The following is a 12776-nucleotide window of genomic DNA, read 5'->3' as shown; positions in this document are numbered from 1 at the left end:
CTCGATCACTTCTCGATCCTTCTCGAACCCCCGAGCCTCGTTCCTCCTCTTTCTCCCTTGTCTCGAGCCCCTTTTCGATCTTCGCTTCTTCCTCTTCACTTTGCCACTCGCACGCTTGCTGCGCCTTTTCCCCGCCGTTGCTTCTTGTATTTCCCGCGCTCAGGCCACTTCATGACATCACCCCCCGCACAAGAAAGTTGCCGGGTGAGAACACGTGCACTTTCACAACTTCTCGCGAAAAAAAAAATGGCGGAGGATGTAAAAAGGCAAAAGTGGCGAAAAAAAAATGCTAGGGCCTAGACGCGGCTCATAAAATCGGCGCCTACATTCTCGCATCCCTTGATGTAGTGGACCGTGAAGGAATACTCCTGCAAATATAGGCTCCATCTAAGCACGCGGTTGTTCAAGTGCTTGGCAGTCTGAAGGTACTGCAGGGGCTGGTGGTCCGTTTGCAGTATGAATTCCTTTCCATATAGGTAAATGTTGTGTTTTCGGACGGCCCACAGAAGCGCTAAGCATTCGCGCTCAACCGTGGAGTAACGACTTTCTCGTGGAGAAAGCATTCGGCTGGCATAAGAAACTGGGTGCAGTTGGCCGTTGTATTCCTGTAGCAATACTGCTCCAAGGCACTTGTCTGAGGCGTCTGTCCGAAGAACAAACTGTTTGGACGTGTCTGCTGCACGCAGAATTGGGGCGGACGACAAGTTTTGCTTCAGAGTGCAGAAAGCTCTCTCGTTGTCGTCGTTCCAGTCAATCACGTTTTTAGCTCCTTTGCGGGTCAACTCTGTCAGTGGTTTCGCTATTTTAGCGTAGTCCGGGATGAAGTCTCGGTAGTAGCCTGTGAGGCCTAGGAAGGAGCGGACTTCCTTTTTGGTTTGAGGTCTTTTTGAGCCTAATATTTTGTCCAACGTCTTATCCATTGGTTGCACCATTCCATCTCCTACCTTGTGACCCAGAAAGGTGACAGTCGGTGGCCCTATTTCGCACTTTTTAGGTTTCACGGTCAACTTTGCGGCCTGGATCCGCTGGAATACTTCTTTCAATGCAATGATGTGATCCGGCCACGTTTCAGTTGCGACCAGGACGTCATCGAAATAGTGATATACGTTTTCCACGCCTTCAAAAACTCTCCGCATCAGTCGAGCGTAGACCGCTGGGGCGGTCTTGATGCCAAAAGGCATGTACTTGAACTGGTACAGCCCGGACTTGGTTGAGAACGCAGTCTTTTCCCGACTGTCAGGTGCCATAGGTACCTGCCAGTAACCTTTAGTGAAGTCGAATTTTGAGAAAAACTTCTTTGGCCCTACACGAGCTAGGAGGACGTCAATTCGAGGTATCGGTTCGCTGTCGGAAACCAGTAGTTTGTTCAGCTCCCTGTAATCCACGCAAGGACGGATGGTGTTGTCCGGTTTCTTTACAGGAAGGAGGGGCGCGTTGTATGGAGACTGTGATCTCTCGATCACTCCCAAGCGAAGCATGTCTTGCACCTCTGCTTCGATGACCTCCTCTAAGGCAAATGGTAGGGGGTACTGCCGTACATGAACTGGCGTGGTGCTTGTCAGTTCCAATCGGCATTCTACCAGATCGGTCTTTCCTGGCAAATCGCTGAAGATCTCTCGATAGTCTTCACATATTTGTTGCGCCTCCTGAGTTTGCGACGACGATAGGCTGTTTGAAATGCACACGTCCTTGAACGATTGCTGCTGTTGAAGGGGCAGGAAGGGTATTTCTTCGCCTTCAATGCCATCCTCTATAGTGTTGATGGCCGCTACACTCGAAGACGTCGGCTTTCGTTCTTCGTATTTCTTGAGCATGTTCACGTGAAAGAGGGTGGTCTTCTTGCCCAAGTCGACTTCGTAGTCGAGGTCGTCACGCTTTCGAACAACCGTGAAGGGACCCTTCCAGTGCATCGTGAGTTTGTTAGCCTCACTTGGAAGGAGAACTAGGACGCGATCTCCCGGTTTAAGCTGTCGTGAAAGGGCCTTCCGGTCATAATATTTCTTTTGTGTTATCTTCGCCTTTTGCAGCTCTTCCTGGGCAGCTTTGCACGTCTCTTCGAGTCTGTGTCGTAGCTCGACGAGGTACGTGTAGGTGGTCCGTACGTCTTCCTCCATGGCCTCGCCAGTCCATAGTTCTCTCAGGACTGTCATAGGTCCCCGGACATGTCGGCCATATATCAGTTCGAAAGGCGAGAATCCGAGACTGGCTTGGGGTACTTCCCGGTACGCAAAAAGCAACGGTGGCAAGTAACGGTCCCAGCATCTTGGTTTTTCTTGGCACATCCGTCTGAGCATTGTCTTCAGCGTGCCGTTGTACCTTTCTACCAGTCCATTGCTCATGGCATGATAAGGTGTTGTATGGAGGGACTTGATGGACAAGAGTCGGTTGACTTCTTGCATGAGCCCTGAGGTGAAGCTTCGCCCTCGGTCCGTGACGATTTCTTTTGGAAGTCCCACTCTGGAAAACATTTCGAGAAGCCCTTCTGCGACGTGAACGCTGTCAACGCTCGGTAGCGCGACGCCGTCGGCGTAGCGTGTCGCGAAGTCTATCATAGTGATGATATATTTGTTTCCTTTCTCGGAAGCGGGTCTGATCGGGCCGATTAGGTCGACTGCTACTCTCCGGAACGGAGTGTCGATGAGCGGCATACTTCCTAACGGTGAGACGCCTACTCTTCCTTTCGGTGCAGTCCTTTGGCAAATGTCACAGGACTTCACGAATCGCTTCACGTCGGCATGCATGCCCGGCCAGTAAAATTCATCAAGGATCCTGTCCGTTGTTTTGCGGACGCCTTGGTGTCCGGCCATGATGCCTTCGTGTGCCATCTGTAGCACTGCGTTCCTCAAAGGTTGGGGTACCACCACCTGCTTGAATGAGCGTCCAGACAAAAGGTGATACTGCCGGTACAGCAATCCCCTGTCTACGACATATTTGTAGTGGTTGCCACTCCTGGATGTGAAAGTTGTCCCCCGCTTCCGAAAACAGTCTTTCAAGCTGTCATCTTGTTCTTGTTTTTCCTTGAGCTCATCTCTCGTGACCTCCGCGATGTTAAAGCTACCTGTAGGCAGCCTGTCGATTTCGGCGACAGCCACGAGCTTCTGAGAGTCCATCGCAGTATTAGAGCTGCCCGAGCTCTGAGCTGGTTCTTGATAGCTTTCTGGGGTTGTCTTGGCTTCATCAACATGTGGATGCCATTTCCAGTCAGGGTCGTTGGGTGGTCTGGCTCCTGGTATGTTCCCCAGTACTAAATCATACAAGGGATCCTGCATGCATTTCACCAGAAGCATCCCTGAAAAGTAGGGCGTGTGGACCTTGACGTACGCTTCTTGAAGTTGCTGCGCAGTTTTGTCCACGAACACCACACTGGAAGCTTGGCCCGTCAGACAAGAGTCTGGCACAAGATCACGGCGCACGATTACGGTATTACTTCCGGAGTCCCGTAGCACCGATATCCGCTTCCCGTACATTTCCCCAGTCACCACAGGTAGGTTTTCAACCAAAAACTTGTTGATCCTTGAATCGCTCTTTTCTGTCTTGCAGTTCCTTTCCTTGATAAAGACTGCTAGTTGCGTGTGGCAGCACTTCATGAATTGTTCCCCAATCATTCTGTCTCGCAGTTCGTCGAAAGTTTTCGCGACGCCGGACGTCTCTAGCCACCTGTCAAAATAGCCAGCAAGGCGAGAAACGAACTGTACGCCGGTTTCCCCGTTTCGGCTTTCGCATTCCTGAACTTTTCGTTGTACCCTTGCGAAGTGAAGCGGAATCGTTGAAGCAGGGCCAGCTTCACTTTTCTGTAATCTAGGGAGTCCTCTGGGGTCATTCTCCCAATCACTGTCAGCGCTTCACCCGCGAGGCACATACTCAGAGCTACTGCCCATTCACTTTCAGGCCACTTCTGCGAAAGCGCGATTCTTTCGAACCTGACAAGATAGGCGTCGAGATCGTCTCTCCTGTCATCAAAAGGCGGGATAAGCTTGTGAGAGCTGACCGCCGTTGCGTGTCCCAAGGCTACAGGTTCAGGTGCTGAGCGATCAACTTGCGCGCTATCCCTCGCGAGCTCTTGCAAGCGGATCTTCATCTCTAATGTCTTCTGCTCCCGCTCGGATGCTTCTTTCTCCCGTTGCACTTCTTCCCTAGCGCGTTCTGCAGCTTCTTTCACGGCCTCACGCTCTGCCAGCCGTTCTTCCCTTAATCGAGCCTGCTCAGACTTCACCCATTCCCGAAGCTCCGCGTCCTTGTAACCCAATTCATTTCCTAGAGCGATAGTCTTTTCGAGGTCCATGCTGCCACTTCACTCGTGAATTCCGCTCGGTTCTACGTCCTGCTCTTCAAGATGTTAAGAAGAGTCCTGTCGCGGACGCCACTTGTGATGGTATGGCAGGTTCAGGGCCGTAGTGGGAGCGGCTCTCAAGTGACGAGGCAGGTGACCAAATTCAAACAACGGAAATATTTATCAAAAGAATAAAAGGCAGAAAAAGGAAGGAGGAAAAAAAGGAATAAAGATGCCGCGAGTCCGGCGTGGCACGCGAATATGCTGTCGCTGTCAGAAGGGTCCGAGTCCGAGCCGCGCGAAATCGCTCAAGGGCCTCACAGTTTTTGGCGGCGGCGGGAGCGGCAGCGAGTAGAAGCTCCGGTCGAGGCGGCTACCGCTGGCGGTTGTTGTCGGTGACGCGGCGTGGCCCCGGCATCCGAGCGCAGTCACCGCGCCATGACGACGTTACCGTTGGTCTGCCCGAGAAGCTGGTCGGCGGGAACACGAGCAGTGCTTGGGGTAGCGCTCCCGCAGTCCGGGCGACTGCCGCTGAAGCGCAGGGTCCTCACAGGATCGGCGTACCCGCAGTCCGGTCGACTGCCGCTGGTCCGCCAGGCTACCACGGGGTAGACGCTCCGCTGGTTGCCCTCGATCACTTCTCGATCCTTCTCGAACCCCCGAGCCTCGTTCCTCCTCTTTCTCCCTTGTCTCGAGCCCCTTTTTGATCTTCGCTTCTTCCTCTTCACTTTGCCACTCGCACGCTTGCTGCGCCTTTTCCCCGCCGTTGCTTCTTGTATTTCCCGCGCTCAGGCCACTTCATGACACCATCCTTTCTTAATAAAAACTGCCATATTTGAAATAAATAAGGGTGCACCAGTGCAACAAAAAGAGATTGGGAGGGCATCACGTGTACTTAAAAATGACGTACTTACGTTGCTACCATCATTTCGTTATACCCATATTACATTATACGACAAACAGTTCTCCTCTACACAAGACTTCAAAATAAGCACGATATGTGTCTTCTCCCACTTTGCTTCAACAAAGACCTTTTTTTTGAAACGATGTCTTTGCAATTCTTTTATACTTTATCACCGTGAAGAAAATTTGTAATTGATTTAGAGCTTGAAAATGTCAAAAAGAAGACAACTGGAAGTAGCTAAAATTTCAACTTGGGTTAGATGGTTCTGCATAATATGACGAAAAACCGCGTTTAAGCTAGCCCCCCCAAAACGGAGTACACAGACACCAGCGCTCATGTTTGTGTACTTCTTTCTTGGTCCTTGTGTAAGTGCTGATTTATATTATAACTGGAATCCAAAGAGCTAAAGCATCAGGGAGTGGTTTACCGTATAAAAGGCAAGAATAATTCAGAGCTAACAACTGTGCCTTCAACTTTCTGTGAATGCATCGTTTGTATATTAGTACGAGCTATTCATGGTTTTTTTTACATATCATTCAAGTTTCCACAGCGAGACGTCAAAATAAAAAAAATGTGGAAAAAGCCACAAATCACACACTGTGGCGTTATTTCATGAAGCGTCACCTCCACTTTTCATCAATTCACATCGTCCCTACTCCACGGACGTGCGTAGAGTCGGCACTAGGATTTCATAGCTCAAAATCGGCTGACATACACAGGGTGATAAAGGAGGGGTGAACTTTGTAATCTGCATTGTTAATTTGTGAAGAACCGCAATCGAATCATGACTACAACAGCAACAACCAAAATGCACTTACCAAATTTCGTTGCGAAGAAGAAAAAAATGAGAAAGGCAAGTGGATATATGTGAGGAGGAGTTGGGGATGTGAAATATCCGCCAATGGTGGGCTGATCTTAGGAACGCAAGGCAAATTCAAAGAGTTATTATTTGGCTGAAAATTAGTGGTAGGACGGTAGGCCCATGGCCAATCAGCAGGAGGATGCGAGAGCGCAAAGGATGAAAGGCGAATAGGGCGCACTTGCAGGAACAACCCTCCCGCACCCCGACTGAATATTTCATGTCGAGAAGCCGAAGAGTAACTGCGGAGTACATGTCAACACACAAACAACCGTAATCTTTTTTGCAGTCATTAGTAGTTGTCGTAAGAGCGGATTGCAAGGTTTTACGGACTGCATAATAAAAATAGCTACCTTGAAGAGTCCTTTTGTGCATGTGTGCGTGTCATGACAACAAAAAAGTCACATAAGCACTTTTTATCAGTTCTCGATCAGAAAATATCAATGTCCAACGGAACGGCTGAGACGCTTCGTCCCCATCTCGCGTTATCGAAGGGATTCGTATTCTTGCCTTCCAAGGTTTTTTTTTGTTTCGCGATCCACTTTAATGCTTTCTAATGGCTTCGGTCTGCCTCCAGGGCATTGCGCCGATGCGTCTTCCTGCCCCACTGTAATGAGATTTAAAAACAGCGGTAAAATGTGCTGCTTGTCTCCGCTGTTCTGCTCCCTTACTTCATCTGTGATGTGCAGGCGTGGAGAGCCACATCACGCATCCGCCATGTTTAAGCTCGCACTATGGAAGGCTTCGTGTGATGGAACGCTACCCATAGAACCGTTTCACCGCGCAATGGACCATTTATTCTTTTAACAATAATAATGTATCAAGAAAGCAACCCTGACTCTTCGTTGTGGTATTTATCATAGAGTTTCATACTAATATATACTAGAGGGAAATCTGGCGCTGCATTCGCGGGCCGCCGTGGGCGGCGCCATTGCAGCTAGCGACGTTCCTCGCCTCCTTGGCTTGGTTAGCCACATGGCTTCTTTTTTGTCTTGAAGCCAAAAGGGGTAACATTATTTTTTTGTTCATCTTCCATGCAGCTTTTAAATAATCCCTGACAAATAAATCTTTCTGGAGCTTTAATTTTATAATAACAGAACAAATTTGATTAATTTTCTGCAGTAATATTGTTGCATTTTTGCAGCCAAAGCCAACTTTTCAGCCTGTTCGTGAGCCATGCCAAGGACAAGTGGAACTTGCCTGCCAGGTACATGACGGCACGCTCGCTGAAGCGCGGCTCCCCTAGACAGTGGCGCCAGATTTCCCTCTAGTATATATTAGTATGAAACTCTATGGTATTTATCTCGATGGATCATGCACAAGCCTCGCCATTTACATTTTTTTCCTAACACATCACACGAACGTAAGTCAGTGTGTACTCTACAACGTTGCTCGAGTCCTCACTGACTCACTAACGGAGTACCCAGAACTCACTGACAAAGCTCCCACCGAGTGCGAGAAAAATTAACTTCTGGGTCAACGTTTCTTGTCAAGACGATGCGCGCCAATCCACAGCGACAGTGCGAATATTGGCTGCGGACTCTAGGCTTTAATGTGACAAACCGACATGACGATGTTTCTTCTCAATTTTCTGAAGTGACGTGTTCAGCAGAGGATCAATATTTTAAGCAAAATAACTAGTGAGAGGAAGTAATGTCTTTTGCGGCGATTCCACATTCTCGCATCGAACTACAAAGCTACAAACTACACAACTACAAAAACAAATTAATCGAGCTTGCAAAACATTTTTACTTGCGAAAACTTTTACCTAAACACGCTATTGTATTGCTTGCTACATTCTCTTTGCAGTAATTTCTAACAACCGCTCATCGGTACGTAATGGTTATCTAATTGTTATTTTATGTTTCTGTGTGCGTGGAGTTCTAGCAATTACAAATGTGAACACGTGGCTAACGGAGATAACAAATGTAGGGGAAAGATTCACCGTTTCATTTTGCACCTTTTGCGACCTCCGTTTGAGAAATTCCTCAACTGCATATACCGCCTTTCTTTTTGCACTAAGAAAAAGGAGACACTGGTACGACAGATAAAGGTATTCTACGTAATCTGTGGTCATTCATTGAGAGAGAGAGAGAGAAATGACCTTTATAAATTCGTCCTGCGAGAAAGGTGCGGGTCAGGCCACGCAGGGCTTCGCCGCACCTCGTCTAACTACCTGCGCTAGGTAGCGGGCGGAGCCCGAGGCGTCGTGCCCGGGGACTTATCAAATCTCAGGCGGGCCGTCGTTGTGTGAAACTCCAATTTCCATGTTCAAAACGCTGCAGTGTGCACCATTTCTTAACTGGGAGGGTAATAAATCACTGAATGTGCAGAAAAGGCAGCGTCCTTCGTCGGTGTCCGTAGCCGCGAAACAACTCTGAAATTGACCGACGGGGCCAAGAAAATAAAGTGAAGAAATTCAGTCGACAAATTTAGTTAACTTTAGTCTTAATGGGAATAAAACCCAGGCCCCCCAAATGCGATTCGAAAACTCATTTTGTACGAACATGTTGACGTCATGACTATAGCTAAGTAAAGGCAGACGCAGGGCATGAGTTGTAGAGTACGACTAAAAAATAGTCGACAACCGGTAAACACGCGTTGACGTTCAACCAGGTGGATGTGTCTCGGCACGTCGTTAGGCTCAACATTATGGTGACGTCACCGAAAGTGGAATATAGGGCTAGTAACAAACACACGCAGGTGGAATGCCCAGTGACAATGACAGCTACTATCTGTAGCTAAAGGCCGTTTCACCGATTACTATTTGGTTGCTACGCCAACGTAGGCAACGACAATTGTAACATACCCGCTCATTGGAATGGGCCAGTGACGGCGGCAGCTGCCACCGAAGCTCACGGCCAGTTTCTCAATTCTAATTGGGTTGCAAGTCAAGATACCCATCCGAAAAACACTCAGATCTTCAACTGCATATTCATTGTTCCGCATTTGCAGCTTATGAGAAGTGACTGGGCGTCCTCGGACTATTTTGTTTACTTTAAATGGTACTGAATGAAATGGCATAAGCGGTAATCTTCCTCACCTAGCGTAGGCTTTCTGTATGTTGTTCCTCAAAAAAATAATAAAGAAAACTGCATTATTCTCTTTATCCCATCATTAGCGGATATTAGGCAATATCGACCACAGATCACATCGGGAAATGACGCATTTTTTTTCGCTTGCGGTGTACCTCAGGTATACCGCAAGGAAGCATGCGGCGCTTCTATTCCTGATACCGGTTGCCCGCGCCTAAATGTGTGTCTTCTGAGTGGAGGGTAGATGCTAACGACTGCGGTTCGTACCTTAATATTTTGGGAGCAGCCAGCGGAAAATTCTCCGATCCGACTTCGCCCCCCCCCCCCCCCCCGTTTACAGTTTCGCAATCGCTAATGGCCTGGAATCATAGCGAACCAAAGCCGATGTAATTGTTCGCCCGTTTTTACGCGTCTTACCTCATAGACAGCATTAGGCATTGTCCTTTCCTGTGTTCAATTAGTACATATGAACTCATTCACATGCCGTTGCTGCATTGCCTTTAGCTGGACATCGCTATCCGCTTACCTGGTTTCTATAAAACACGCTGAATCTGTTCTCCCCGAGCGTCAATAACATCCTGCACGGAATCCCACCGATTCCACCAGTCCATCTGATCTAGACATCTGCGCATGCGTCTGTGCCTGGGAATGAGGGCATTCATGCGATAGCCCAAGGCCTCACCCTCCGGGCACCAGCGGAAGACCAACCCAACCCAGACAAAACCGAATGCCCACCCCCCTCCTTATGCACACGTACACTACAACACTACAGGCTCTTCCGTAGGACACTTCCTCCACCACACGCGCAACTCACCCGTCCCGGCGACCGCCCGGCGTCGTCCAGGCTTGCGCGTGGGCTTGCGCCGCATGGGAAGCTCTCGCCTTCGTCGTTATCGTCGCCGTGTAGCGACCGACACGCTACGTGTCCGTCGCGCTGAAGACGAACGCGGTCCACTTTGGGAGAGGTTTGAATGCCTGCTGACAAAACGATCCTGCCTTGCCAGTCATGGAGATTTTTCAGCGGCAAGTTCTGAAATAAATTGGAGGTAACGACATGTGGAGGTAAAACGTGGAGCCTTACTAAACCCGTTGTAAATCACCCCCCTCCCTTTGTAATGTCCCCTGGGGTCTGTAGGGTACGTAAATCAACAAACAATTACTTACTTTGATCGCAAATTGGGGTCGACTAACGAGGCATGAAACCAGTAATGTGTGGAGTAATCCTGGACCAGACAACAAACTAGAGTAGAAGATATCACAGTTCAAATAAAGAAAAATAAATGGAGTTTGGATGGTCACCTAATTAGGCGAAATTAAAATTGGGGGACTACTGCCATGGTGGCAGATTGGACACCGAGATACGGGTCTAGAAAAAGATTAGGGCCAAATAATCGCTTGAGGGACGAAATAACGAAATTCGGGGGCAAAGAATGAACTCGAGTGGCGGAGGACAGGAGCGGTTGGAGGTCACTGGGAGAGTCCTTCGTCCAGCAGTGGACCTAGTGGGCTGCTGCTGATGATAATGATGCAACAGCCGGGTCTCAAAAGAAGAGAGAGGGGACGGAAGCTCTTCTGTTTTCTCCAACCTTGCACCACTACTGCTAGGTTCACCAATTTTTCTAAGTGCGGCTCTTTAGGGGATCGCCTTGTCGTCGAGTTCGCTCACTGGACTCGAGTAGAGCCACACGGCGTTCTGTCGTCGCGGCATAACCCAGAGGCTTCAAAAGCAAGCGGTATATAGTCATAAGCGTTCGAAACTCGTGAACCGCTGGCACTTGTCATACATGTACCCGTTGTTACATTTGAGGCAAAATATTCGTAATTAACCGGCAGCGCTCGCTTTGATTTAGTAAGGAACTTTTGTTGGGTTGGTTTTAACGATAGTAAGCGAAAAAAGTGGCAGTGCAACGCCTGCACATGTGGGAGGAAAAGCAAGCACAAAAACAACAGAACTCCCGCTGGCCCAGTTTCAGGCAGGGGGCGCGCGAGCACTGTGAAGTCGGGAAGTTTTAATTGCATTGGGTGGTAGCAGTGAGCGGATAACAGCGCTACCGCCCATTATGGCGAACCACTGCTCCGCACTTCCGAAAGCTTTCACAATGAGTAGACCGGCTTTAATTTTTATTTGAATTTACTCCAAGGTGACGGATAAAATGAGTTTTAGATTCGATTTATCGAGCAATTTCTGCCGTCCGGTTATCGTCTAATTAACCGAACATTCCAATTTAGCGACTTGGAATTATCGAGAGCCGACTGCTGTCGATTGCAGCATGCCTTCTTCGGATGGTCGCATACTATTACTTGTGAAATGCTTTGCTTATGTTTGGCCTATAAGGTACGTGGCGTAAGGTAAGGTATCCTTGGCCGTAAAGGTAGGCTTTGGAAGATGGTTGTGAGCATTCGGTAACGTTATGCGAACTGACACGTCGAACACAGAGGCGCTTGGTTATTGTTTCTACCAGATGAAAACGCATAATCGTGGAAGCAGAACCCTATCACTATTAAGGGCACAACTACAGCTGTTGCCGTGATATTGCCTTGCTACCTTACATATCCTCGTGAGAACCAATGTACAATATATTGCACACTCGTTCTCGGCGCCGTAGCGGTTTTTCAACAGCCGTAGAAGCAAAGACCGCCTGTGCGAAGAATTGCACAGACATGTGCTGCCATCCAGCGCAGAAAGGGAGCAGTCGACTGCGCGGTTCTTTTTGCGCGCTAATTTGACTATGGCCTCCGTTCACGTGAAGTTATACTCTGCCCGGCCAAGTAAGATGCTCTTATTTTCTTGCCGCTTTACAGAATGGTCTGAAATTTGTGTTGAATGGATTCTTGAATGTGTAGGGATCATCTAGAACTCAATTTTATTGCGGGCAAACGTGTATTTTGTTTGTTGTCGCGCTGAATTCGTTTGTGTACATTTTATTGCACAGAAGGATCGAGGTACATTGTATTAGGTATTTTCGAGTGTGTGCGCCGTATGTACTGTTACGATGACCGGGCGGTAAATTGATATTTGTCTCTACCAAATAGGCTTTTTTTGGTTCATAATACAACGTTATCAATTTCGGATTTTCTGGACTGTGCTAGGGCTGCGGCTACAAACTGCCGATGCGATTTTGGAAGCCATTGCTTCTCAGGACACATCAGATCTCGACTTGTCAGAAGACGAAGAGGACACGTTTGTTCTACAAACACCCCTCCCAGATGCTTCCTCTTTAGGTGGGTTGCGTAATACAAGCCTTTAAAAAGTGAAACACGGCGCTGCTAATTTTTATCTTTTCTTTTTGAAGAGTCGGACGACGAAGATTGCGAATGTGCGCCGTCCACAAGCGGGGGAAGACCAGTCTCCTGGAAACAAGGCACCGAGTTTTTCCATCCCTTCAGACCGTGTCTCACACACCGTATAGTGAACCAGATTCTCACGCAAATTGCACACCCTGTGACTATTTTAACCAGTATATTTCCGATGATGTACGAAAACATTCATGAAATGACGGATGTCACCTACCACCAGAGAAAGGGGATTGCGTTAAGTACAAGCGCTGTGGAGATCATGAATTTCTTTGGCGCAACGTTCATAATGAGTTGTTTAGGCTATCCGGAAATCCGTCTTTATTGGGCAAGGTAGACACGCGTTGCAGCAATTGGATATGTGTTAACCCGTGACCGCTTCGTTTTGTTGCGAAGCAACATAAAAGTTGTGAA

The 12776-nt window shown here is 48.4% G+C and overlaps 1 protein-coding gene across 1 annotated transcript; it reads right to left on the bottom strand.

Annotated features, from left to right (window-relative positions):
- Window positions 1-296: 296 nt before the first annotated feature.
- Window positions 297-3605, bottom strand: LOC144175419 (uncharacterized). The gene has a single exon (XM_077704498.1). It carries the CDS (start codon window positions 3603-3605, stop codon window positions 297-299), a length of 3309 nt encoding a protein of 1102 aa, XP_077560624.1.
- Window positions 3606-12776: the final 9171 nt, after the last annotated feature.

The sequence above is a fragment of the Haemaphysalis longicornis genome, unplaced genomic scaffold (genome assembly GCF_048455015.1).
Source record: "Haemaphysalis longicornis isolate Haplotype H1 unplaced genomic scaffold, Haemaphysalis longicornis Haplotype H1 scaffold_3, whole genome shotgun sequence".
In the NCBI taxonomy this organism is placed as follows: domain Eukaryota; kingdom Metazoa; phylum Arthropoda; class Arachnida; order Ixodida; family Ixodidae; genus Haemaphysalis; species Haemaphysalis longicornis.
This window is presented reverse-complemented; position numbering and strand designations above follow the sequence as displayed.